The sequence below is a fragment of the Myxine glutinosa genome, chromosome 3, assembly GCF_964187855.1.
Source record: "Myxine glutinosa chromosome 3, kmMyxGlut1.1, whole genome shotgun sequence".
In the NCBI taxonomy this organism is placed as follows: domain Eukaryota; kingdom Metazoa; phylum Chordata; class Myxini; order Myxiniformes; family Myxinidae; genus Myxine; species Myxine glutinosa.
The window spans coordinates 1,355,523-1,383,262 of NC_136263.1; the positions used below are offsets into that span (position 1 = coordinate 1,355,523).

At 48.1% G+C, this 27,740-nt stretch overlaps 1 protein-coding gene across 5 annotated transcripts in view; it reads right to left on the bottom strand.

Annotated features, from left to right (window-relative positions):
- PDCD11 (programmed cell death 11) overlaps positions 1–27,740 on the bottom strand; it is a 698,902-nt gene that overhangs the window by 34,233 nt on the left and 636,929 nt on the right. For 4 of the 5 annotated variants that reach the window (XM_078773692.1, XM_078773689.1, XM_078773688.1 and 1 more), the window contains 8 exons: positions 27,364–27,601; positions 24,273–24,395; positions 22,422–22,544; positions 10,478–11,045; positions 10,073–10,189; positions 5,599–5,745; positions 5,057–5,316; positions 3,882–4,050 (listed from right to left, as the gene is read on the bottom strand). In XM_078773692.1, the coding sequence (XP_078629818.1) occupies positions 3,882–4,050; positions 5,057–5,316; positions 5,599–5,745; positions 10,073–10,189; positions 10,478–11,045; positions 22,422–22,544; positions 24,273–24,395; positions 27,364–27,601 (1,745 nt within the window). The remainder of the gene's footprint in view (positions 1–3,881; positions 4,051–5,056; positions 5,317–5,598; positions 5,746–10,072; positions 10,190–10,477; positions 11,046–22,421; positions 22,545–24,272; positions 24,396–27,363; positions 27,602–27,740) is intronic. The other variant, XM_078773691.1, reaches the window with a different exon arrangement.

The window sequence follows — 27,740 nt, forward strand, 5'->3', positions numbered from 1 at the left end:
GAATTGTTATCTGTCACAAAATAGACATATCTCAAAAGAAAAACTGCGAAAGATAATTCCTGCAAACAACAAATACTTTACAGTATTTAGCTCTTTCCTGGTCAAGCAAGTCGACCATTCAACGTTCAATTTATTGATATCATGAGGATAAAACAATCGAGACAAAACAACATGTCGAAGCCCCTGCATTATGGGCTGACGCATGTCGAGATCATCTTCCTCACAGCATACGAGACGTTCCAGTTATATATATATATATATATATAGAGCGCGGGAGATACATACAGACTCGATGGAGGGAGATAGAATTTCAAAGCAACAGAGCAGAAGCAACTTGCAACTCAACATGTCCAAGAAATGACTGTGCTGAATGACTGTGCTCGGTACAAACTGTGCTGAATGACTGTGCTCGGTACAAACTGTGCTGAATACAAAACAACAACATGCATTTTAACGCCATTTTCCCTGCGAGAGCGGGGGTTAGCCTTGCGGTCCCCATGACAATCTTCTCCATTTTGCGCTATTTTCTGCATCTCTCCTTGTTAACCCCCTTGCCCGCATTTCTTCTTCGACCATCTTTAGCCAAGTCTTTCTCGGTCTTCCCCGTCCTCTACTACCTTCTACATTCATTTCCATCATTCTTCTCAACCAGTCACTTTCATCCTTCCTCAACACATGACCAAACCATCTCAAACTGTTCCTCTTCACAGCATCAATCACAGGCTCTATTCCCATCATCTTTCGCAATTTAACATTTGTCTTCCTCTCTCAACGATACTCCACACATCCATCGAACCATTCGCATTTCCACCCTTTCCAGCCTTGGTTGCTGCTCTACATTCATGACCCATGTCTCGCTCCCATAAATCATAACACTTCTCACACATGCAGCATACACCTTTCCCTTCAGCTTCAACGACACTCCCCTCCTCGTCAGCACGCCACTCAGTTCCCGAAACCTCTTCCATGCACATCTCACTCCAGCAACCGTTGCCGAGTCTGATCCACCTTCTCCATTCAGCATGTCTCCGAGGTAGCAAAATGTTTTCACACCTTCCAGCTTCACGCCGTCTCCAAGATCCAACTCAACATTTCCTCCATCTGCAGCTCCCTCTGTGCACACCTTACACTTGAATGTAGCTGCCACACTGGTTAATGACCCTCTCAAACCACTACATTTTTGATGAACCCACTCAGCGCACATTGTACATTGAATGGAGTTCACTCCGACGCCCTTCCTACACACAGCACAGGGCCATTTCCCAGTTCTTTCCACCTCACCACATGCTTTACCACTTGCCATCACCTTCGTCTTTCCGATATTCACCTTCAGACCTTTTGTCTCCATACATTCCTTCCACTTGTTCATTTTCTCCTTCAGTCCATCCATACTTTCTGCAATCAACACCAGATCATCTGCATACAACAACTCCCACGGTAAACCCTCCTTTACGTTCTGAGCCAGCACCTCCATCACAGCTACAAATAGTAGTGGACCTAGTACCGACCCCTGATGCAATCCCACCTTCACCTCAAACTCACCACTGATTCCTGTCCTTCGTCCTTACAGCTGTGCACGCTCTTTTGTACATTGCCATCACTACTCTGATCAACCATTCCTCCACTCCTAACTTCCTCAATGCCCATGTCACTACATCACGTGGAACCCTATTGAATGCTTTCTCCAGATCAACAAACCCAAAAAACAACTTCTTCCTCCTCTTCTCCATGTACTTCTCCTGCAACTGCCTCACAATAAAAAGTGTGTCTGTCGTTCCTCTTCCTGGCATAAATCCAAACTGCATTTCGTCGATCTTCACTTTCTTCCTTATCCTCCTCTCCAACACCCTTTCCAATACCTTCATTCCATGCTCCAATAACTTTATCACTCGGTACGAGCCACACTCCAGAGGGTCACCTTTCCCCTTGTATAGAGGGACGAGGGTACTCATTTCCCAATCCACTGGAATGTGGCCTTCTTTCACCACCAGATTACAGATCTCTGTCATTCTCTTCACACCCCAACTTCCTGCTGCCTTCAACATATCTCCCACAACTCCCATCGGCCCTCCCGCTTTTCTACACTTCATTGCTTTTATCACTTCCTCAACTTCCTTCTCAGTTATTTTCTCTGCCGGTCCTAAAACAGGGTTACTCTCTATGTTGCCATCCCATTCATTCTCTGTATTCAACAGTATTTCCATATATCTTTTCCATCTTCCTTTAATTCCATCTGGGTCGACAACGATTTGTCCCACTTCATCCTTCAAGCAACTCACCCCCATCACATCACACCTCTCTTTCGCTATCTGCTTTGCAATCCTGAATACCGCTCTCTGACCCTCTTCCAAATCCAAGCGTTCTCCGAACATTTTCCTCCATGCCTCCTGCGCCTTTGCTACCTCTTTCTTTGCAGCCTTCCTGGCTGCCTTATAACGCTCATGCTCTGCTGTTTCTGCTCCCGTACCCTTCGCCTTCTGCCACTCCTTGAACTTCTTCCTCTTCTCGTCAATCTTCTTTCCAACTTCATCATCCCACCACCATGTTTCCGAGTGCCTCGGTGGTCCTTTTGTCCATGTCCATGTGCTGAATGACTGTGCTGAATGGCTGTGCCAGGTACAAACTGTGCTGAATGACTGTGCTCGTTACAAACTGTGCTGGATGACTGTGCAAGGTACAAACTGTGCTGAATGGCTGTGCCAGGTACAAACTGTGCTGAATGACTGTGCTCGGTACAAACTGTGCTGGATGACTGTGCAAGGTACAAACTGTGCTGAATGACTGTGCTCGGTACAAACTGTGCTGAATGAATGTGCTCGTTGCAAACTGTGCTGGATGACTGTGCAAGGTACAAACTGTGCTGAATGGCTGTGCCAGGTACAAACTGTGCTGAATGACTGTGCTCGGTACAAACTGTGCTGAATGAATGTGCTCGTTACAAACTGTGCTGGATGACTGTGCAAGGTACAAACTGTGCTGAATGGCTGTGCCAGGTACAAACTGTGCTGAATGACTGTGCTCGGTACAAACTGTGCTGAATGAATGTGCTCGGTACAAACTGTGCTGAATGGCTGTGCCAGGTACAAACTGTGCTGAATGACCGTGCTCGGTACAAACTGTGCTGAATGACTGTGCTCGGTACAAACTGTGCTGAATGGCTGTGCCAGGTACAAACTGTGCTGAATGACTGTGCTCGGTACAAACTGTTCTGAATGACTGTGCTCGGTACAAACTGTGCTGAATGACTGTGCTCAGCACAAACTGTGCTGAATGACTGTGCTGAATGACTGTGCTCGGCACAAACTGTGCTGAATGACTGTGCTAGGTACAAACTGTGCTGAATGACTGTGCTCGGCACAAACGGTGCTGAATGACTGTGCTGAATGGCTGTGCTGAATGGCTGTGCCAGGTACAAACTGTGCTGGATGACTGTGCTAGATACAAACTGCTGAATGACTGTGCTAGGTACAAACAGTGCTGAATGACTGTGCTAGGTGCAAACTGTGCTGGATGACTGTGCTAGGTACAAACTGTGCTGAATGACTGTGCTAGGTACAAACAGTGCTGAATGACTGTGCTAGGTACAAACAGTGCTGAATGACTGTGCTAGATACAAACTGCTGAATGACTGCGCTAGGTACAAACTGTGCTGGATGACTGTGCTAGATACAAACTGCTGAATGACTGTGCTAGGTACAAACAGTGCTGAATGACTGCGCTAGGTACAAACTGTGCTGAATAGTTCAGAGCAACGTGTGCGCAACACAGAGCAAAGTTTCGTGGCTTTTTCACATAATGCTGCGTCGCCGTTTTGTCCACATTGCAAAGGAACCCGCCTCCCCGTTGTCCTCGTGGTCAAGCAAAATCGACGCTCCATTTACCTGTGGTTTGTCTGAGTGGGTGTAGATCTGCACCAGCCGATGATACACCTTTAGAGCATCGTTGTAGCGCAGGGCTCGCTCAAACACACAGTTCAGGTTTTCCTCCGAGCCATACATGTTCTCAAGGTTTAGAAGTGCAACCCACACGTTCAGCTTTTCTTGCTCCTCTCTGAAAAGAAAGAAACGTTCTAACTAGATACCTACGATCTAAAGCGATTGCTAAGGGTAAGCCTCACCTGGAGCCCGTAATTTATTATTTTCAGACCGTCCAATAATCTTGACCTTCAACATTTAGGGATAAAGTGCAAATTAAGAAATGTGTTCCCACCTACAATCCATCCATAAAACTCAACATCATAAAAATCGGAGGAAAATTATTTAAGTTACGACCAAAAAGGTGTTTTTAGTTCATTGGATCCCAATCCAAAAAAGGTAGGTCAAGGACACAAATCATATAGCAGGCACACAAGTTCAGGGCAGATCCACTATTATGATGCAAGAACGTACAGGAAGGCCAAGCGGTCTTTGAGATTCTGAATTGGCAAAAAAACATGGTTTCTTCAGACTTCCATTTGAGCTTGACCTTATTTAACAAGTTACACATTCATTACTCGTGCCTGTTCTTTGTGTCCTTTATGCCGTCCTTAAAAACAGTACATCTCCTTTTTGGAATCATTTTCAATTTTGTTTGACTGCCGGACAGGCAGACAGAGTAAAAATAGAATCTCACACCTGTCTGTGCATGTGCGGTCAGGACAAATTCAGAGACAGCACGGTAAAACTACAGGTTCGTTTTCCGATTCATATGATTCGTGGTCAAAATATAACATTCAATTTAAATTATTTAAATAAATGAACAGGATTATAATACTAATTAATTGACATATGTGGGAAAATTACACGGCCAGAGCACTGGTACGGGTCACCAGAGGTCCTGGGTTCAATTCTTGGTCTGGGCATCTAATTGTTGTTGCATAAGTTGCGCCTCGATGATAAACTGACGTTTGTGGACATCAGGACAGCCAGACAGACACAGACAAAGTGAACCGATTGCTTAACCCCTCTTTTCACGACGCATGCAAAGGTTAACAAACACCGCCATCTACACAAGCAACGCCTTCATCTCCCCCGACCCGCTCCCAAAATGGCACGAGATGCATTCAACATGCACGAACCTGAAGGAGATGGTACGCAGAGCACGCTCAGCGGCAGCACGGGCTTGCTCCACCTCAGAGGACTGCAGGTGAAACGCCATGAACTGCACCCACAGCAGCGAACTGCTGGGCGAGCCGAGAAGCAACCGTTCAAAATCATCCACAGACTGAGGGACCTGCGTCGGGTCTGCCATCTCGCGCTCACGACGCGCAAGCTTTCGCTCTTCGCGCAATTGTTCCTTGCGGGTCATCCTGCGGCCTGTGATCTGCGACACCTGAGCCTACGAGAGAAAGATATTTGTGTTGACGCTACGAGTAGAAGCGACGTTAGAAGACATCCCACTTGCAGCATTAAATATTTCAACATTTGTGGATCGTGGAAGACACGTGTTGTAACAAAATGTGTGGAAAGTTCCAAACTGATGCTACATTTAAGGAAGCAAACAAATTTATTGGTCGTATTATATATTTTTATTGCACTATTTTAATTGCAACATTGAGTTTGTAATAATTTGAAACATTAACTTTATTGCACGAGATCCCTTCCTTCCCTCCTGGAGCACCTCAGCATCATTGTCATCCCCACTGCTGGAGTCGTCAGCGTCGGCCATAGGGACATGCAGATCTGCTGCCGTGACATCCCATACAAAGCCTTCATCAAGTTGCAGTCGTGGAGTTTTCTGTTCGAGCCGCTTGCCTTGGTTACACTGCTGGTTGTGGAGAAGAGTGCAAGGAATAAAGTAGCCATACCGAAGATGAGCGACTCATTTCTGAATGCCAAATGGTCTCTGGTTCCAATGGAGTGCGGTCGACCACATCAGACATCTCAATTATCCATACATAAAAAACAAAAAAAAACTAAATGATAACTTACACCGCGGTCTTTTTTTTTCTTCTTTTTTTTTCTTTTTTTGTATACTGAATCGAGGCTCGTGAAACAGCTAACATTTACTTCACAAACAAATCGACCAGACAAACAAAATATATGAAAAGAGGGAGCGGAAGACAAGATGGGGAGAGAAGGGGAAGCACACAAACACAACATCCGAGAGCAGGGAGATGTGTGGAAGGGAGAGGGCCCGGGGGGAGGAGGCATGGGAAGGGGGGGGGGGGGGGGAGGGAGAAGTATAAAGCACAAGGACACCAAGGACTTCCAGGACAGAAGTTGGTATTTCAAAAAGGGGAATTGGGGTGAAATTAACGGGGGTAGAAAAGATCAAGGTTTTGGATGGGGGAAGATAAGAGATGGTGGTGAACAGCTGTTTTAAAGACTTGGAGGGTGGAGTGGGATTGAAGAGAGTGAGGGAGTTTGTTCCAGAGGCGGGAGAAAAGAGGAATGAAGGAGTGAAGGTGAGCAGAGAGTCTTGATTTTGGCAGTTTAACCAAAAGAGGGTTGCAGGCAGATCTTGTGCGACCTGTAGGAATATTTGCGGGACAGAGCCCAGAGAGAGCTGGGGGGGCAAGGCCAGAGAGGAGTCGGTAGAAGACGGAAAGACCACCAACCTGCCTGCGGTGAGTGAGTGAGAGGCCCTTGGAGTTAGCTTCATCGCGGGAGATTCCAATGATTCTGAATGCTTTGGTTTCAACAGCGCGAAGGCGAGCTAGGTGTGAGGCAGGAGCACCAGCCCAGAGGGGAGAGCAGTATTCCATTGAGCTGCGGATGAAAGCCTTGTATGTGGTGAGGAGCTCAGGTGTGCCAAGGAAGGACTTCGCATGACGGAGGATGCCCAGTCGGCGACTGGCTTTGGAGGCCAGATTTGAAATGTGGTTTTTCCAGGAAAGATCATGGCAGATAGTGAGACCCAAAAGCTTGAGTGACAGAACTTCTTGGAGAAGATTATTCAGAAAGTGGATGGGAGGGTTGTCCAGTCGGTCTTTTCGGAGAGACATCGTAAGAGTGTGAGATTTGTCAGGATTGAAAGACATGTTCCACTTGTTTGCCCAGTCTGTGATTTTGTCAAGGTCTGCAGAGAGTGAGGAGGCTGCAGACTGCCGATCTGAGGGATGAAGAATGGAGCGACAGAGAGAAGAGTCGTCAGCAAAGAGATAGAGAGGATTTTCAAGAGAGTCAGAGAGATCATTGATTAAGACCAGAAAAAGCACAGGGCCCAGAACACTGCCTTGGGGAACTCCAGCCTGAACAGGAAGAGGAGATGAGAGAAACCCATTCAGGGCCACACGTTGACTACGACTAGAGAGGAAGTCCGCCAGCCATGCGTGGAGATTTCCATGGATACCAAAGGTCTTGAGAAGGACTTGGTGCGAGCCAACTCTTCTGTTTTTTCAGAGGTTTTTTTCATCGATCTAATATGGCTGCCAGACCACGTGACTGATGACGTCATCTTTATCAAACCATATTTCCCATGGGTACTTGATCAATTAGTTAAAGTTTCACATTGATCGATTAAGTGTAAAAAAAAAAAAGAAGAAAAAAAAAAGAAAAGTGGTTTCAGAGAAGAAGGTTTTCAAATATTTTTGCTTCGATCCAATATGGCTGCCAGGCTGCATGACCGATGACATATTATTTTTTATTCTCAATATAATTGTCCTGTGGATCACGCTCAAGAAATTTCAAACTGATTATGGCACCAATTACGTCATCGTTAACAACACCTATTCCCCATATGGAGTTCTTCACAATGAGCCACGTTTCAATTTTTTCCATAGAGCGATTTTGGAGATCTGGAGGTGCAACGTTCTTCCAAGATGGCACCCATACCACGTGACCTACGACGTCATAATTATCATTAAAATATTCTCCAGGAGGAGGTACTCCTAAGGTGAAAATTTCGTGTCCATCGGACTAACAGTTGCAAAGAAAAAAAATTCATACTGATCGGATGCAGTGTTTTGGGTTTCTTTGTATACAAGATCGAGGGTCATGTAAGAGCTAAGATAAAATCACACAAAAAAATACAAACGGACACACAGAACATACAATAAAGGCAGACAAGATGTGGAGAGAGAGGGAAACACACAAGTACAACAACAGAGAACAGGGACATTGGGAGATCTGTGGGAGGGAGAGGGCTTGGGGGGAGGAGGCATAGGAAGGGGAGGGAGAGGGTGGTTGGAGAGGTAAAAACCACATGGACATTGCTAGAACTTCCAGGAAAGAAGTCGGTATTTCAAAAAAGTGGATCTGGGGTGAATTAACAGGGGTAGAAAATATCAAGGTTTTGGAAGGGGGTAGATAAGAGATGGTGGTGAACAGCTGTTTTAAAGACGTGGACGGAGAAGTGGGATTGAAGAGAGTGAGGGAGTTTGTTCCAGATGCGGGAGAAAAGAGGAATGAAGGAGTGAAGGTGAGCAGAAAGTCTTGATTTTGGAAATTTCACCATAAGAGTGCGACCTGTAGGAATATTTGGGGGACAAAGCACAGATAGAGCTGAGGGAGCGAGGCCGGATAGGAGTCGGCAGAAGACAGAAAGACCACCGACCTGCCTGCGGTGAGTGAGTGAAAGGCCCTCGGAGTTAGCTTCATCGCGGGAGATTCCAATGATTCTGAAAGCTTTGGTTTCAACAGCGTGAAGCCGAGCTAGGTGTGAGGCAGGAGCACCAGCCCAGAGGGGAGAGCAGTATTCTATTGAGCTGCGGATGAAAGCCTTGTATGTGGTGAGGAGCTCAGGTGTGCCAAGGAAGGACTTCGCACGACGGAGGATGCCCAGTCGGCGACTTGCTTTGGAGGCCAGATTGGAAATGTGGTTTTCCCAGGAAAGATCATGGCAGATAGTGAGACCCAAAAGCTTCAGTGACAGAAATTATTGGAGAGGACTGTTGAGAAAGTGGATGGGAGGGTTGTCCAGTCGGTCTTTTCGGAGAGACATAGTAAGAGTGTGAGATTTGTCAGGATTGAAAGACATGTTCCACTTGTTTGCCCAGTCTGTGATTTTGTCCAGGTCTGCAGAGAGTGAGGAGGCTGCAGACTGCCGATCTGAGGGATGAGGAATGAGGAATGGAGCGGCAGAGCGTGGAGTCATCAGCGAAGAGATACAGAGGATTTTCCAGGGAGTCGGAGAGATCATTGATGAAGACTAGAAAAAGCACAGGGCCCAGAATACTACCTTGGGGAACTCCAGCCAGAACAGGCAGGGGAGATGAGAGAATCCCATTCAGGGCCACACGTTGACTACGACCAGAGAGGAAGTCCGCAAGCCATGCATGGAGATTTCCATGGATACCATAGGAGGAGAGTTTGGTGAGCAGAGCGGGGTGCCAGACCATATCGAAGGCACGAGATATGTCAAGGTTAACAGCTCTAATTTCCTGTTTGGCATTGAGGACCTCCATCCATTGTTGAGACAGCAGAAGCAGCATGTCCAGAGTAGAATGACCTGGTCTGAATCCAAATTGATGATCAGAGATCAAGCCATTGGAGAACAGGAAGGATTTGATATCCGAAGCAATGATGGATTCCATGACTTTGCTGATAATTCGGAGCAGGCTGATTGGTCTGTAGTTGCAAGGATCTGTTTTTGCACCTTTTTGTGTAAAGCTAAAGCGGTGATGTTGGCTGATTTCCAAGATGCTGGCAGATGACCTTGAGCAAAAAAGAGAGGGTGAAAAGTACAGAGAGAGGGTGAGACAGAGCGGCAGAGCAGGATTTTAGGACCCGTGGGCTGATGCTGTCAGGTCCAGTCGCAGAATCAGAGAGTTGTTGTACGTGTCGAATGATGACGTCATAATGAAGGTACCGATGACATCAACATTAACATATCTTATTCCCCATGGGGAGTACTTGACAATGAGACCCGTTTCAATTTTTTCCATGGAGCCGTTTCGGAGATTTCGAGGTGTAACTTTTTTTCGAAGATGGCGTCCGAACCAAGTGACGTATGACGTCATAATTATGAATTAAAAAATATATATGAGTACACACATAATATGGTGTAAATTCCGTGGTAATCAGACGAAGGGTTGCCAAGAAAATGAAGTTTAAAAATGGAGACATGTACGACATACGTACCGGATCGGTTTACCCCGTTTTCGCTCCGCGAGCTCAGGGTAACAAGCATTACTGACAAACATACCACGTACCTTTTGAATTTTTTCATTTTTCCTTTCTCCGTCATCACTTCCCTCCTGAGTATACATGTCCACACCGCTGACTACTTGATCCTTCATCTTGTTCCAATCCTCTTTTGCAGGTCCACCCTAAGGTCGGACAAATGGAAGTAAAGAGCACCATCCTGTGGACAGACACTTTGCAAATACCGTACCTTGTAATTACACCTTACCCCTCTCTCAACAAAGGTTGTTTGTTTGTTGCCAAGGGCAAGCTCAAAATATCACGAGTTAGAGCTCGCGTTGAGGTGAGCGTGCAAAATCAAAACACATTCAATAATAAAAACACTATCAATGCAATAAAGCAATCACACACGTGACTTCACAACATGCATGATGCACACATCCGATCTTCATAAGGTCGGTGAAACACCTCACCTTGCTTGCCACCTGCATCTCGTCACACTTGCGTTTCTGGGGTATTTTAGCAGAAGACTTCTTCTTGAGCACAGGACTTTTATCAGCCAAAGGTTTGGGCAAAACGTCCGCTTCGGTCGACCCGTTCGTTGCGGCCGTCACCTTTTGTACTACTTTTTCAACTGAGGGTTTTTGCTTCGTGTTCTTGCCCTTTTTGACATCTGCAGACTCACTGACTGTGGTGACCTTTAAAGGAACCGTTTTATCAAACGCAGATTTCTCTTTAGTCTCCTTGACAGGTTTTCTCTTTCTTCTATCGGGAGCCACCGTTACCGCTTCCACGGTCACCTCATCCACGGCCATTGCTCCAGTAGAAGCGACGTCCTCGATCGTTCCAGCAACCTGGGAGTCTTCCTCGACCGGGGCTCTCGTCTTCCTCTTTTGAAGGACCACCTTGTCGGCATCCTTTGTCGCTCCATTTCCCGTGGACCCTCGGAGCGGCAAGCCAAGAGATTCTGGCAGCAAGTCGTCTTGCCCGGTGTCCTGTGGCAACGCAGACAGTTCCACGAGCCCCGTTTCACCGTTCACACTGCACACGGTTGAGCAAGGACACAATGTCAAAATCTACCAATCACAAAGGGGCCTTGGCTTGAGGAGGCCTCATGAAGGCTACGATTGACGCAAATTTCAAATTCTATACAATGTGTTTGTCATAATGTGACTACATTTATCTCCGGTGTCTCAGGTCCATACATGAGCTTGTACGTGCATCACATCTAAGACAAGAACATAACAAAACCATCACCGCATAGTGTATATGGACAGGAAGTATGACTCTGTCATTGTCCTTCATGCAATGCACGTACAAGTTCCCAAATAAGACTTAGTATGGGAACAAGATGCATAAATCAATAAAAACTTCATGCACCATATGACGTTCAAATAACATACATGTGTGAGGTGCAACTCGGTAGAAGCCATCAAAGAAGCAAATACTCTAACATTCACGATGATGCAAAGCAAAAGCATTCCCTATGACGAGTCGATGATCGTTCCAGAGCATCGATGATGCCAAAGCAGTCTTGTGGTAAGGGATGTGCTGTGTGATTGGTAAGGGATGTGCTGTGTGATTGGTAAGGGATGTGCTGTGCGGTTGGTAAGGGATATGCTGTGTGATTGGTAAGGGATATGCTGTGTGATTGGTAAGGGATATGCTGTGTGATTGGTAAGGGATATGCTGTGTGGTTGGTAAGGGATGTGCTGTGTGGTTGGTAAGGGATGTGCTGTGTGGTTGGTAAGGGATATGCTGTGTGATTGGTAAGGGATATGCTGTGTGATTGGTAAGGGATATGCTGTGTGATTGGTAAGGGATATGCTGTGTGGTTGGTAAGGGATATGCTGTGTGGTTGGTAAGGGATATGCTGTGTGATTGGTAAGGGATATGCTGTGTGGTTGGTAAGGGATATGCTGTGTGGTTGGTAAGGGATGTGCTGTGTGGTTGGTAAGGGATATGCTGTGTGATTGGTAAAGGATATGCTGTGTGATTGGTAAGGGATATGCTGTGTGATTGGTAAGGGATATGCTGTGTGATTGGTAAGGGATATGCTGTGTGATTGGTAAGGGATATGCTGTGTGGTTGGTAAGGGATATGCTGTGTGGTTGGTAAGGGATATGCTGTGTGGTTGGTAAGGGATATGCTGTGTGGTTGGTAAGGGATATGCTGTGTGGTTGGTAAGGGATATGCTGTGTGATTGATAAGGGATATGCTGTGTGGTTGGTAAGGGATATGCTGTGTGGTTGGTAAGGGATATGCTGTGTGGTTGGTAAGGGATATGCTGTGTGGTTGGTAAGGGATGTGCTGTGTGGTTGGTAAGGGATATGCTGTGTGATTGGTAAGGGATATGCTGTGTGGTTGGTAAGGGATATGCTGTGTGGTTGGTAAGGGATATGCTGTGTGGTTGGTAAGGGATATGCTGTGTGGTTGGTAAGGGATATGCTGTGTGGTTGGTAAGGGATGTGCTGTGTGGTTGGTAAGGGATATGCTGTGTGGTTGGTAAGGGATGTGCTGTGTGGTTGGTAAGGGATATGCTGTGTGGTTGGTAAGGGATATGCTGTGTAGTTGGTAAGGGATGTGCTGTGTGGTTGGTAAGGGATATGCTGTGTGGTTGGTAAGGGATGTGCTGTGTGATTGGTAAGGGATATGCTGTGTGGTTGGTAAGGGATATGCTGTGTGGTTGGTAAGGGATATGCTGTGTGGTTGGTAAGGGATGTGCTGTGTGGTTGGTAAGGGATATGCTGTGTGATTGGTAAGGGATATGCTGTGTGGTTGGTAAGGGATATGCTGTGTGGTTGGTAAGGGATATGCTGTGTGGTTGGTAAGGGATATGCTGTGTGGTTTGCCATTGCAGTTCACAGTAGGCAGGGATGGAATTTGGATTAGTTTGGCCAGGGTAATGGCAAACAAAGGCCTACTCTGAAAGACCGTGTGATCTACTATGTCCACCAGAGAATGTTCGCAGACAGACAGGTGACTATGTTCAGGGGTGCAGTGCACCTGGAGCGCCGCTCCGGCACCTCAATCCACCCAAGGCGTACCTTCGTTCCGCAACAGTTTATATAAAAAAACCTGTTAGTGTCAAGGGGGCGGAGGGGTATTATAATCGGCGTGCTTTCGTGCATGTCAACATTCACCTTAAAATTTTTAAATAAAAAGAATTAAAATAAAATTTTAAAACTTTCTTTTTTAATAAAACAAACATTTTTAGAGTGAAACATACCAAAGTTTCGGTACTTAAATTGGAAAAGTTAATGAATCAACATTTATATACAGAAACAACGGATAACGGGACAACTTATGGTTATATCGACTTATGATGATAAAAATTCATTTACAACCTAAAATTTGTCAACATTATTTATTTATTTTTACATCGACCCTTGAGGTACCAATGCGAGTGCACCAGGTGCACCCCTAGGTGAGCATGATAGAAAAGATTTTCGAACAACAACATGTCCCGTCTGTCAGGACAATTCAGGTGAAACTAACATCCGACACGAGGCAGAAGGTGATTTGATATACAATATTTATTAATCCCTAAAGTCTACACTACCGGTAAAAAGTTTTAGAACACCTCAATTTTTCCAGTTTATATTGAAATTTACACAGTTTAATGTCCAGTGAAGAACCTGAAATGGTACAAAGGCAAGCAGTAAACTGCACGAGGTTAAAAAATTTTTTTAGGTTAGCAAAAACGGGAACATAATGTAAATTGCACAGTTATATTGTAAAAAAAGGCCTTCTTCAGGGAACAAGTAATGGGTTAACAACTTACAGCTGTTCTCTAGCAATGTAAGTAAATTAAGCCTTGAAAGTTGATGCAAACAATTCCCACAGGTGTCCCAACCTCGGCTGATTACTTGATTACAAACCCCCTGTCTGTATAAAAGCAGTATTGGAACAGACTGTTATTAACTTATTACACCCTCTGAAGCATTATTTGGACAATATTGCACTGCAGGAAGTAGTATATTGGAAACTGGAGGAAACTCTTGACAGGAAGAGGTCTGGCAGACCCAAAGCCACAACAGAATCAGAAGACAAGTTTCTGAGAGTCAACAGCTTCAAGCACAGCTTAACACTGTTCGAAGTAAGCAAGTCTCAGTTTCAAGCGCTTTCCCCTCGTCACGTTTGGCACGAAGCGCTCTCCCCTCGTCACGTTTGGCACGAAGCGCTCTCCCCTCGTCACGTTTGGCACGAAGCGCTCTCCCCTCGTCACGTTTGGCACGAAGCGCTCTCCCCTCGTCACGTTTGGCACGAAGCGCTCTCCCCTCGTCACGTTTGGCACGAAGCGCTCTCCCCTCGTCACGTTTGGCACGAAGCGCTCTCCCCTCGTCACGTTTGGCACGAAGCGCTCTCCCCTCGTCACGTTTGGCACGAAGCGCTCTCCCCTCGTCACGTTTGGCACGAAGCGCTCTCCCCTCGTCACGTTTGGCACGAAGCGCTCTCCCCTCGTCACGTTTGGCACGAAGCGCTCTCCCCTCGTCACGTTTGGCACGAAGCGCTCTCCCCTCGTCACGTTTGGCACGAAGCGCTCTCCCCTCGTCACGTTTGGCACGAAGCGCTCTCCCCTCGTCACGTTTGGCACGAAGCGCTCTCCCCACGTCCCGTTTGGCACGAAGCGCTCTCCCCTCGTCCCGTTTGGCACGAAGCGCTCTCCCCTCGTCCCGTTTGGCACGAAGCGCTCTCCCCTCGTCCCGTTTGGCACGAAGCGCTCTCCCCTCGTCCCGTTTGGCACGAAGCGCTCTCCCCTCGTCCCGTTTGGCACGAAGCGCTCTCCCCTCGTCCCGTTTGGCACGAAACGCCCTCCCCTCGTCCCGTTTGGCACGAAACGCCCTCCCCTCGTCCCGTTTGGCACGAAGCGCCCTCCCCTCGTCCCGTTTGGCACGAAGCGCTTTGCCCTCGTCCCGTTTGGCACGAAGCGCCCTCCCCTCGTCCCGTTTGGCACGAAGCGCTTTGCCCTCGTCCCGTTTGGCACGAAGCGCCCTCCCCTCGTCCCGTTTGGCACGAAGCGCTTTGACCTCGTCCCGTTTGGCACGAAGCGCCCTCCCCTCGTCCCGTTTGGCACGAAGCGCTTTGCCCTCGTCCCGTTTGGCACAAAGCGCTCTCCCCTCATCCCGTTTGGCACGAAGAGCTCTCCCCTCATCCCGTTTGGCACGAAACGCTCTCCCCTCGTCCCGTTTGGCACGAAACGCTCTCCCCTCGTCCCGTTTGGCACGAAGCGCTTTGCCCTCGTCCCGTTTGGCACGAAGCGCTTTGCCCTCGTCCCGTTTGGCACGAAGCGCCCTCCCTTCGTCCCGTTTGGCACGAAGCGCCCTCCCCTCGTCCCGTTTGGCACGAAGCGCCCTCCCCTCGTCCCGTTTGGCACGAAGCGCCCTCCCCTCGTCCCGTTTGGCACGAAGCGCCCTCCCCTCGTCCCGTTTGGCACGAAGCGCCCTCCCCTCGTCCCGTTTGGCACGAAGCGCCCTCCCCTCGTCCCGTTTGGCACGAAGCGCCCTCCCCTCGTCCCGTTTGGCACGAAGCGCCCTCCCCTCGTCCCGTTTGGCACGAAGCGCCCTCCCCTCGTCCCGTTTGGCACGAAGCGCCCTCCCCTCGTCCCGTTTGGCACGAAGCGCCCTCCCCTCGTCCCGTTTGGCACGAAGCGCCCTCCCCTCGTCCCGTTTGGCACGAAGCGCCCTCCCCTCGTCCCGTTTGGCACGAAGCGCCCTCCCCTCGTCCCGTTTGGCACGAAGCGCCCTCCCCTCGTCCCGTTTGGCACGAAGCGCCCTCCCCTCGTCCCGTTTGGCACGAAGCGCCCTCCCCTCGTCCCGTTTGGCACGAAGCGCCTTCCCCTCATCCCGTTTGGCACGAAGCGCCCTCCCCTCGTCCCGTTTGGCACGAAGCGCCCTCCCCTCGTCCCGTTTGGCACAAAGTGCTCTCCAATCATCCTGTTTGACACAAAGCGCTCTCCACTCGTCCTGTTTGACACAAAGCGCTCTCCACTCGTCCTGTTTGACACAAAGAGCTCTCCACTCGCCCTGTTTGACACAAAGTGCTCTCCACTCGTCCTGTTTGACACACAGTGCTCTCCACTCGTACTGTTTGACACAAATCGCTCTCCACTCGTCCTGTTTGACACAAAGAGCTCTCCACTCGCCCTGTTTGACACAAAGTGCTCTCCACTCGTCCTTTTTGACACAAAGCGCTCTCCACTCGCCCTGTTTGACACAAAGAGCTCTCCACTCGCCCTGTTTGACACAAAGAGCTCTCCATTCGGCCTGTTTGACACCAAGTGCCCTTGGACTTTTCAAAAGCACTTTGCCCGTAGCGACCTTGACAAAAAAGCACTCTCCACTCTCATGTGTTACGGATTCGTCACTTCCGTTGTTGTGGTTCTCATCCACAGTAAACATTTTTGGTTCCATGTACTATTATTGTTATTGTTTAAGTGAATTGGAGATTACTGTTTTCAAAAGGTAAAAAAAGTTAGTGTTTTAAAAGAAACCGGAAACCGAATCGGGAACCGGACAAAGAAGAGGAAGAAGAGGAGGAGGAAGAAGAGGAAGAGGAAAAGAGGCGGAGCAAGTGAGGTCGGAGAAGGAGCCGGGCTGCTTGGAGGTTTGGAGCAAACGCTGGCGAACGAGGGTCACGAGTGAACTTTGGGGTTTCCTGGGAAAGGGATTCCTGCGACAGAGTTGTTATCGCTGTGACAGATAAACCTGCGTGACAGGTTTTGCGGTTGATTCCGAAGAGAATCATTGGAATGCCGTTACGTCTCGAGAACGGACCGTTGGCCATTTTACCTCGCGCCTGATTTCGCATCGCTCCAGGTTTTTCCCCTCGCTTCAACCATTTCACCGCATCCAGACGTAACCTGGTGTGTGTGTGTAACGTGGATTTTGAGTGGGAATTTGTGGTTCGTCGATTGGGAGCCATTGAACGTCCATACCCGAAGGTGTGTTTTCCCAGTTGCCTCTTGAGGGTACCTTTGCCTATCTTTGGCAGTGTGACTGTCAACCGAATGGGATTCTGGTCTCGATACGACATCGTTCTGACAATCACTGAAGCGTGGATCGACTTTGGCTTGATGCCGGGATAGAGACATTGGGAATGTTATTTTCGCTCACTTAGAGCACAGTGAGTTATGTTGTACGAAACTGATGGTACCATCATAGGAATGATATATTGGTTGTATAAATGATTAATATTGTTATTGTACTGTTATTCTTGTGTGACCTTAATACAATACTTGTTTGTTGGTAACAATTGGTGTGGTTTCACCATTGATCTTTGACACACAGAATAACACATATTTCTGCCGTGACTCCTCTCGGGGCCCGGAAGTACACCGTGACCGGGGTTTGGGGAGGAGCACGTAACACATGTTCAAAGCGTTCTCATCCACAAACTGCTCTTGGTCATTTTCCAAGCGCTCTCCACTAAGCATTATCATCCGCAAACTGCTGTCGGACCTTTCCATCTTGGATTAGGGCCTTTAGGGGAAAATGCTGGGATTTTTGGGAGGGACATGGGTGCTAATTTTTTTATATAAGGTCCATAGAAGTCAAATCAATCGTCAAACCTTACTAGCCAGAAAATGGTCACGGAATCGAGGTTCTGGACCTAACTATAAATCGAATTAATTAATCATATATAATTTTACAGGCAATCTATATATATAAAACACAGTTTGTGTGTGTGTGTGTGTGTGTGTGTGTGTAATGTTACCGATAGACTCTTAAAGGGAGAGGCTCACGTACTTGATATTTGGCACAAACATGGCCATTGAGCCTGGGAAGAACATGGCCGACCTAAAAATTTATTTCATAATATTTTTTTACCATATTTTTACCTCAGCGCATTTCAGCGAGGAATATTATGACCGGAATGGCAGAGCAGCGCGCTGATTCGTTCAGAGCGATCACGTGATGTTCCTTGCCGCCATTAACTCAGTTACGCGTTCGCACGTATTTCAGAGCGAAGAGCGATTGCCTGTTTTCACATTTCAGCGAGGAACATTGCCATTCACACCACATAGGTTTTTTTTTCTTTCATCTTTAGATCCATATTTTTTTTCAGCAAGGAATATTATACACGGAATCTGAATCGGTGGGGAGTGGGACCGGCATTTGCCCCCTCCCCCTACCCCTCCCACCCCTCCCACCCCTCTCCTCTCCCATCCCTCCCCCTCACCCCTCTCCTCCCCCTCCCCCCTCTCCTCCACCCCCTCCCCCCTCTTCTCCCTCATGTTTATACACGGAATGCCGGGCAGAGCAGCGCGCCGATTCGACGATTCGCGCGTCCTCCCCCTTCCCCCTCCCCTCCCCCTCACTCTTCACATTTCAGCGAGGAACATTGCCATTCACACCACACAGGTTTTTTTTTCTTTCATCTTTAGATCCATATTTGTTTTCAGCGAGGAATATTATACACGGAATCTGAATCGGTGGGGAGTGGGACCGGCATTTGCCCCCTCCCCCTCCCACTCCTCTCCCATCCCTCTCCCCCCCTCCCCTCCCCTACCCAGTCTCCTCCCCCTCTCCTCCCCTCCCCCCCTCACGTTTATACACGGAATGCCGGGCAGAGCAGCGTGCTGATTCGACGATTCACGCGCCCTCCCACCTCCCCCCTCCCCCTCCCCCCCTCTCCTTTCCCATCCCTCCCCCCTCTCCTCCCCCCCCCCTCTTCTCCCTCACATTTATACACGGAATGCCGGGTACTTCCCCCCCCTCTTCTCCCCTCCCCTCCCTCCCATTCCATTCCCCTCCTCTGCCCCCTCTGCTCCCCTCCCCCGCCCGGCAATGCCGGGTACTTCCCCCCCCCTCTTCTCCCCTCCCCCCCTCTCCTCTCCTCCCCTCCCCCCCCTCTCCTCCCCTCCCCCCGTTCCACTCCCCCCGTTCCCCTCCCCTCCCCCCGTTCCCCTCCCCGCCTCTTCCCCCTCCCCCCTCCCCTTCCCCTCCCCCTCTTCTCTCCCGCCCCCCTCTTCTCCCCTCCCCCCCTCTTCTCCCCTCTTCTCTCCCCCCCCTTCTTCTCCCCTCCCCCCTCTTCTCCCCTCCCCCACCTCCTCCCCTCCCCCCCGTTCCCCTCCCCTCCCCCACCCGGCAATGCCAGGTACTTCTGCTAGTACTAAAATAATAATGCAACGATTAATAAAATTTAAATACAATCTATATATATAAAACAGTGTATGTGTGTGTGTGTGTGTGTGTGTGTGTGTGTGTGTGTGTGTGTGTGTGTGTGTGTGTGTAATGTTACCGATAGACTCCTAAACGGAGAGGCTCACGTACTTGATATTTGGCACAAACATGGCCATTGAGCCTGGGAAGAACATGGCCGACCTAAAAATTTATTTCATAACATTTCTGTACCATATTTCTACCTCAGCGCATTTCAGCGAGGAATATTATGACCAGAATGGCAGAGCAGCGCGCTGATTCGTTCAGAGCGATCACGTGATGTTCCTTGCCGCCATTAACTCAGTTATGCGTTCGCACGTATTTCAGAGCGAAAAGCGATTGCGTATTTTCACATTTCAGCGAGGAACATTGCCATTCACACCACATAGGTTTTTTTTTCTTTCATCTTTAGATCCATATTTTTTGCCATAACGTAGCGCATTATGGCTCTATCGAGCTCGAGTTAGCCAATCACCTGGGGGCATGAGGCCACGTTGGCCACGCCCACGACACGACTCAGAGTTGCAATCGATCGCTCAGAGCGATCACGTGATGTTCCTTGCCGCGTGATTGCGTTTTTTCACATTTCAGCGAGGAACATTGCCATTCACACCACATAGGTTTTTTTTTCTTTCATCTTTCGATCCATATTTTTTTTCAGCGAGGAATATTATACACGGAATCTGAATCGGTGGGAAGTGGGACCGGCATTTGCCCCCTCCCCCTATACCTCCCACCCCTCTCCTCCCCCCCCTCTCCTCCCCCTCCCCCCCTCTCCTCTCCTCCCCCCTCTTCTCCCTCATGTTTATACACGGAATGCCGGGCAGAGCAGCGCGCCGATTCGACGATTCGCGCACCCTCCCCCCTCCCCCCCAACCCCTCACCACATTTCAGCGAGGAACATTGCCATTCACACCACATAGGTTTTTTTTTCTTTCATCTTTAGATCCATATATTTTTTCAGCGAGGAATATTATACATGGAATCTGAATCGGTGGGGAGTGGGACCGGCATTTGCCCCCTCCCCCTCCCACTCCTCTCCCATCCCTCCCCCCCTCCCCTCCTCCCCCTCCCTCACGTTTATACACGGAATGCCGGGCAGAGCAGCGCGCTGATTCGACGATTCGCGCGCCCTCCCCCCCTCCCCCCCAACCCCTCACCCCTCCCACCCCTCTCCTCTCCCATCCCTCCCCCCCCCTCTCCTCTCCCATCCCTCCCCCCCCTCTCCTCTCCCATCCCTCCCCCCCCTCTCCTCCCCTCTCCCCCCTCTTCTCCCTCACGTTTATACACGGAATGCCGGGTACTTCCCCCCCCTCCCCCTTTCCTCCCCTCCCCCCCATTCCCCTCCCCTCCTCTCCCCCCTCCGCTCCCCTCCCCCGCCCGGCAATGCCGGGTACTTCCCCCCCCTCTCCTCCCCTCCCCCCTCTCCTCCCCTCCCCTCCCCCCATTCCCTTCCCCGCCTCTTCCCCCTCCCCCCGTCCCCCTCCACTCCCCCATCACCCTCCCCCCTTCTCCTCCCCTCCCCCCTCTTCTCTCCCCCCCCTCTTCTCCCCTCCCCCCCTCTTCTCCCCTCCCCCCCCCCTCCTCCCCTCCCCCCCGTTCCCCTCCCCTTCCCCCTCCCCTCCCCCGCCCGGCAATGCCGGGTACTTCTGCTAGTCTTCTATATACTGGCCAGCATTGGGTGGTGCCATTAGATACACATTTACATAGAGAGAAGTGGGGTCTTCCCCACACCCTGAACCCCCTACCCTGAAGGTATGAAAAATCATCCATCTGCATCTCCCTTTGCCAAGAGGATTTCAACGGCATGCAATATGATGGTTGATGGGGTTACTTCTGGTGGGGCCGATTCTATCAATGGAAACACAGACAGACAGAAAATACTGTTACACTCATGGGGGTAGGTAAGAAAATACCGTAGGAAAGGTAGTATTGAATAAGAAATAGTATGGACCGTGTGACGTGTAGGGAAAATGTAGCTTAAGGTTGTGTTTAAATATCATACAAGGGATGATGCCGTGCTAATTAGTAGTAGGGCTTAAGGTTAATTTCCCCCGTTTGTGATACCCTCTGTGGCCATCCCTAACATTTATAACAACTGCCGGCCAAGCCTAACGTCAGCCAGCCATTATTCACGCTCCAATGGACACATAAGGGAAAGGGCCCGCCTAGGAGAGGCGGAGCTACAATGTTCCGATGGGTAGGGGCAGGATCGGCAGGACACGCCACTCGCCCCCCCCCCCCCCCCCTAACGACAAGGCCCGTGGAGGTGGGCGGAGCACGAGCAGAAGAGAAGGCTGCCGAAGGAGAAGCTTCGTGGACATTTTGTTTCTGAGGAGAGCGTGGAGATTTTGCTTTGCCTGTGGCGATCGTGAGGAGGCTGTGGCTGCTGCGCTCTTTGGGGAGCTGAAGGCCACGCTGTCCTTCCCCACGCAGAGGAATGGAAGCTTTGAGAGACCAGGGAGAAAAAGGGCTGTCTGCGTGCTCGCCTCGATACCGGGAGCTTTCAACGTGCAACGTTGCTGCCATTTTGCCAGGTTTCCCGCCTGGTGACTGCGGGCTTCGACAGCCGCCGACCTTACCACATGATCCATATTGGGGCCAGCTAAGTGCCAGAGTGGGATTTTCATTTTATTACTTTACCCTGTGTGCATGTTTTGTATCTGATTGGAGGATCCTCACGTAGCATTTTACCTCAGCCTTATTTTCTTTATTTTCATTCCGTGCCTCATTTTATTATACATCATTATTGTTGCATTTTTTGTTGGTGTGTTCTTAGTTGGGTTTCAGAATAAACCCATGTGTTTTGTGAGAATAAGCCTTCGTGGTTCTTCCATCCCACGCGGCGCGTCATAACCGCCAGATTGGGAGATTGCCTCGGGAGTTAAAGCTGGTTCAGCTTATCTGTCCAAGGCTGGTGGTAACTAGCTGTGGACGCGACAACACAAATTTATATATAGAGATATATAGAACCACAAAATCATGATATGGAGTATATGTTGTGATCAATAAAACTTGTTTCAATAATAAAAAGTATAAAGTACACTTCCAAGAATGTGCCGCAGCACACTGACCACCGAAGGTGGGCCGAGAATGTTCCGAGATGGGAGTGCCCGCTAGTCTATACAATGTAATAATCAATGAAAAAATAAAAAAATAAAACCCCATACATCATCATCATTATCTCTGTGTGTCACTAGTGAGGATAGAAATGAATCAGCATCCCTCATTCAAGGGCTCCAGTCAAACCCACCTGGTCACTTTGACAGTGACGAGACGACCCAAAGGTACGTGCTTCTTCAAGATGGCTGCCTCATTTATGGAATATTGGCTGAGATTCTGGTACGACAGTCGGCCTTTGAGTGTCCATGAAAGACTGCCAAGAATGCGCAAAGGAGAAACCAAGTGACACTGATGCTTCAAAAATGTTTTGGAAAATAATGTTACAAGAATCCGACCTTTTAATAAAACAAGCGTTACGCCTAGGTCCCCCGTAGGTGAAGTGATGTGAGTTGACAAAGTGGAAGACGCAAGGTGGCCATCTTGGATTTTGACGTGGCGACCTAATTTTCAAAAGCTTTGTACTTAGGGGTGTACTTACTTTTTCACGTGACTGTATATATCGAGATGATGCTCAAGAAATTTCATCCTGTTCAGATGAAGTTTATTTACTTGTCGAATGATGGCGTCATAATGGAGGCACCTATGACATCATCATTCGCATATGTTATTCTGCATGGAGAGTTCTTTACAATGAGACATGTCATTTTTTTCTGTGCAGCGCTTTTGGAGATATGCAGGTGCAATTTTTTTCGGACTTTCCACGATGGCGCCCGTACCATGTGACCTGTGTTGTCATGCTTACCATTAACATATTCTACAGGCCGAGGCGTTCCTATGGTGAAAAGTTCCTGTCAATCGGTCCAACTATTGCAGAGAAAATGAGTTTTAAAGGAAATCCGAAAAATAGCAGTGCCACAATCATTTGGATGGCCTGTGAAGAAAAAGTATTGAGTTTCTTCTTCTTTCAACAATAACGACTTCCAGCTTCCAGACCGTACAACCAATCATATTGAAATTGTAAAGACTTATTCCCCTTGATGAGAGCTAGATCACAATAAAATTTCAAGTTGATCAATGCAGCGGTTCAAGAGATAGAAGCCTTTTAAGATCTTCATTCAATTATTCATCGCGGCCAAACTATGTGACTTATCAAAACTTCCCCAGTAACGTTTTAACTTCTCCACATGAGGAACGTTTGTGTAAAGATTCCACTCAATATCATCAAAAATTAGGAAGGAGATAAGATTTAAAGTTTATGCTGAAAACGTCATGACGCCTAAACGATGCGACGTACGATGTCGTCATACGGGAACTTTTTGTTCGTCATGGGCATGCGATTCTGCATGCAAAGTTTGGGCTTGATCTGCTCAGCCATTGCGGAGAAAATGGTTTTTTGTGTTTTACACGAAAAAAAACAATATGGCGGCCGAACCATGTGTATGACGTCGATTTTTTTGCATTCTGAATTTTTTCACTCAGGTCGTGTAAAAAAAATATCATATTCGTGGCATCAAGGGTTCTATTTGTCGAATTGTAACTTCGCAACGTTACCACTTTTAATACCTTAAATACACATGTTTTTTTATCCCATTGCAGAATTCTTGAAAATGAGCCATGACTCCATCTTTTCCATTGAGCCGTTTCGGAGATTATAGAGGGACAAAGTTGAAGGTGTTTTACAAGATGGCGCCAATACCACGTGACCTGTGACGTCGTAATTAGCAGTAAAAAATTATACATGTCTAGCCAATCACTTGGTGAAACATTTGTGGCAATCGGACCAACAGTTGCTGAGAACATTGGTTTTAAAGTTTTCGGAAGTGAAAAATCAGGCGGAAGAATAATAATAAACTCTAGGAAAAACAAAAGGTATTACAATGCATTACAATAGGTATTACATTTACAATGTAGAGGAAACCTAAAAAGAAAAACTCTAGGAATAATAACTAGGTATTCCTCTGCATTTGAATGCAGAAGAAACCAAATAAATGAAACATCAGACAGTAGAGTGTAATGTTTCGACCGAACAAGAAATGCTCACGTGACAAAGACGTTACTCGAAGAAACCCGTTGCACGTAGCCGCGTATGCACGAACCCTCGATGACATCTGCTGCCGATGACACGGTCTTATCGAGAACATCTCCTGCCACTTCTGGACGGATGCTAGACAAGAGCAAAAACACGTTTTCAAATACAGAATTTCTCCGATTAAGACACTACACAGAAAATGGCAGTGACCTTGTTGCCTGATGTCACCAGCTCTGTGCCAAATATGAAGAGGTTCACAGCTGAATGTAAAAATAACAAGCGTTACGCCTAGGTTCCCCGTCGGGGAAGTGATGTGAGTTGACAACGTGGAAGACGCAGAAAACATGCTGTGATGATATTTCACTCACAAGGTTCAGACATACATGGAGGCGGCCATCTTGGATTTTGACATGGCGACCCAATTTTCAATAGCGTTCCTCCTTATGCCTAGATACACCCACACACCAGATTAGAAGTTGGTACTTCGCTTATTTTTCAAGATACTCCGCTCACAAGGTTCAGACATACATGACAGTGGCCATCTTGGATTTTGACGTGGCGACCCAATTTTCAATAGCGTTCTTCCTTATGGCTAGATACACCCACATACCAGATTAGAAGTTGGTACTTCACTTATTTTTCAAGATATTCCGTTCACAAGGTTCAGACATATATATGGTGGCGGCCATCTTGGATTTTGACGTGGCGACCCAATTTTCAATAGCGTTCTTCCGTATGCCTAGATACACCCACACACCAGATTGGAAGTTGGTACTTTGCTTATTTTTCAAGATATTCCGCTCACAAGGTTCAAACATACATGGCGGCGACCATCTTGGATTTTGATGTGGCGACCCAATTTTCAATAGGGTACTTCCTTGTGCCTAGATACACCTACACACCAGATTAGAAGTAGGTACTTCGCTTATTTTTCAAGATATTCAGCTCACAAGGTTCAGACATACATGGCGGCGGCCATCTTGGTTTTGACGTGGCGACCCAATTTTCAATAGCGTTCTTCCTTATGCCTAGATACACCCACACACCAGATTAGAAGTTGGTACTTCGCTTATTTTTCAAGATATTCCGCTCACAAGGTTCAGACATACATGGCATCAGACAAACATGGTGGCGGCCATCTTGGATTTTGACGTGGGTTGCACCCACACACCAAATTCGAATGCGGTCCTTCGCTTACGCACGCACGCATGCATGCACGCCCGCACGGAAGGACGGGAAACCCATAGTCCCCCTTTCGCTCCGCGGTGCGACGGGGGACAAAAATGCACATCACTCCATCTGCTCACTTAGAAATGGAACGTTCAGAAGAACCATCAGTTGTTTGCTCAAAGAGATAACAGACTCAAGGAGGTAACAATCTTTACGGGCCAATAATCAACTCGATGCTTCATCCATAAAACAAACAGAATAATAAAAATAAACTTATTTATCATCATTTTGTGGAAATGGCTCCCAGCGTTTAATAATGCGTAATATAGCGCAGCCATTTCCTTAAAGTGAATGTGAAGCATAAAGTAATTAATTGTGATCGTAGACATGCACCGCTTATCTGTCTAGTTGGAGAACATCTACTCATAGCCATGACTGTTTCCAAAATTATCGATCCGTTTGATCCCATTTTTACCGTTCTACCCTTTGGAGACAGTCTTTTAAGTATTCTTTTAGCATTTGCTAGGTCTTGCGCTGCAATTCCAGGTGACAAATACCGTAACGGGCCATGCCATAATAGCATGAGCAACAAGTGGGAGGTCACAAAGGGATCGCTCCACCCACCAGACCAATCCACGTCCAATGGTGAGTGAGTAGGAAGGGGCGTAGTGCATCATCAGTGACACACGGACCAGAGGGTATAAAGGTGTGGGTAATAAAAAGGGGAGGAGACGCCCTAGGGCCTAACGAAGAAGGCCGCTCCAGACTACTCTCACTCTGAGGAAGCTACACCATCCACCCAATCCACCACGTCTCTCCTCCTCCACCTCCTACTCCTCCTCCTCCTCCTCACATGGGAGCAGGGAGCCAATCTGCCTGCCAAGACCGAGCCCAGTGCTGGATCACAGCTAATCCCCTTCTCTAAAAGCCCTACCGACAACTATCAGGAATGTCTCCTCGCAGTGGTTTAAGCCCATCCCCCACTCCCCCCACCCCTCCCAATCATCCCGGATCCGTCAGGGCAGTGCGGTCATGGTCAGAGTACTGATTGGTCCCCATGGACTGGCCCTTTCCCTCTTGTCTCTTCTCTCTCTCTAACTCTGTCGTGGCCCTGATTTTGTGAAGGCAGGGTACCATTCTGGATCACTCCTGGAAGATTGATCAGCTGTCTCTGTGCGCGGGCTTGTTCGAGAGAACTGTCTGGGGCTATACGACGATGACGACGACGACGACGACAACGACAACAACAACAACAACCACCACCACCACCACCCTACCGGGTGTGTGGTGTTCTTTTTTTTTCTTCTGTCTGTCTGTCTGTCTCTCTCTGTGTCTCTCTCTCTCTCGTCATTACCTGCATTGTCTAACTATCGTCGTGTGTTTGGGCCTAATCAGGGCAGTTATTTAAGAATGTTGCATTTCGTCATTGGTTTTGAGGGCGCATACATAGGCAGTAGGTTAAGGGGTTTTTATTGATCCCTTGACTGAATTGCTTCCTTTTGTTTCCTTCCCCCATGATCATACTCTAATTAAACTGATTTTGTCTGAGGTGAATTCTGATCGCGGTGGTCCTCGTTGGTGTTAAAGGGAAAACCCATTGGTGGATTAATTTGGCTGCTGTGAGTCAACATCATACACCCAGATCTCGTCACACGTCAGGCTCACTCAGCCTCATTTGCTTGTGACGTGCAACACCTCATCGGGATAATGCTGGGTCGATTTGGACTTCCAATCAGCACAGTATTGTGGCTATGTAGCCACGTGATCTGTGGGAGAAGACCATTCTCGAATGGTTACATTTCCGTGAGGCCCAAGTGATCAACCATTACAGTCGTATTAAGACGACTCACAAGATTCAAACCGGGCAACTGGACAAAACCGAGCGAGCACAATAAATTATAATTATATATATATATATATATATATATATTACTGGGAGGTACGGAATGAGGTCACGATGATCCCTTCCTCATCCTTCGCAAGAATGCGACAGAGGAGCACGTTCCCTGGTGCAAAGCCTGCAAGTGGCTGGTCGCTGTAACAGTCGGCCGTTTCCGTAAGGCCCACTTTCCCGAGCTGGCATTGAGGTAGCTCAAGTATCAACCCTGACGAAGGATTGACCTCTTGCACAGATGCCAATGTCAGTGAGCCTGGGCTTAGTTTGTGGAAACCTAAGGGTTGGACATGGGAGTGATAAGGGCAGGTGAATCAACCAGACCTGTATCTCTATTATTCCATTATATGAAGTGGTTTTAAGGCATGAATGTGATGGACATTAGGGAAGTCAGAACACACTCAGCATGACATCAT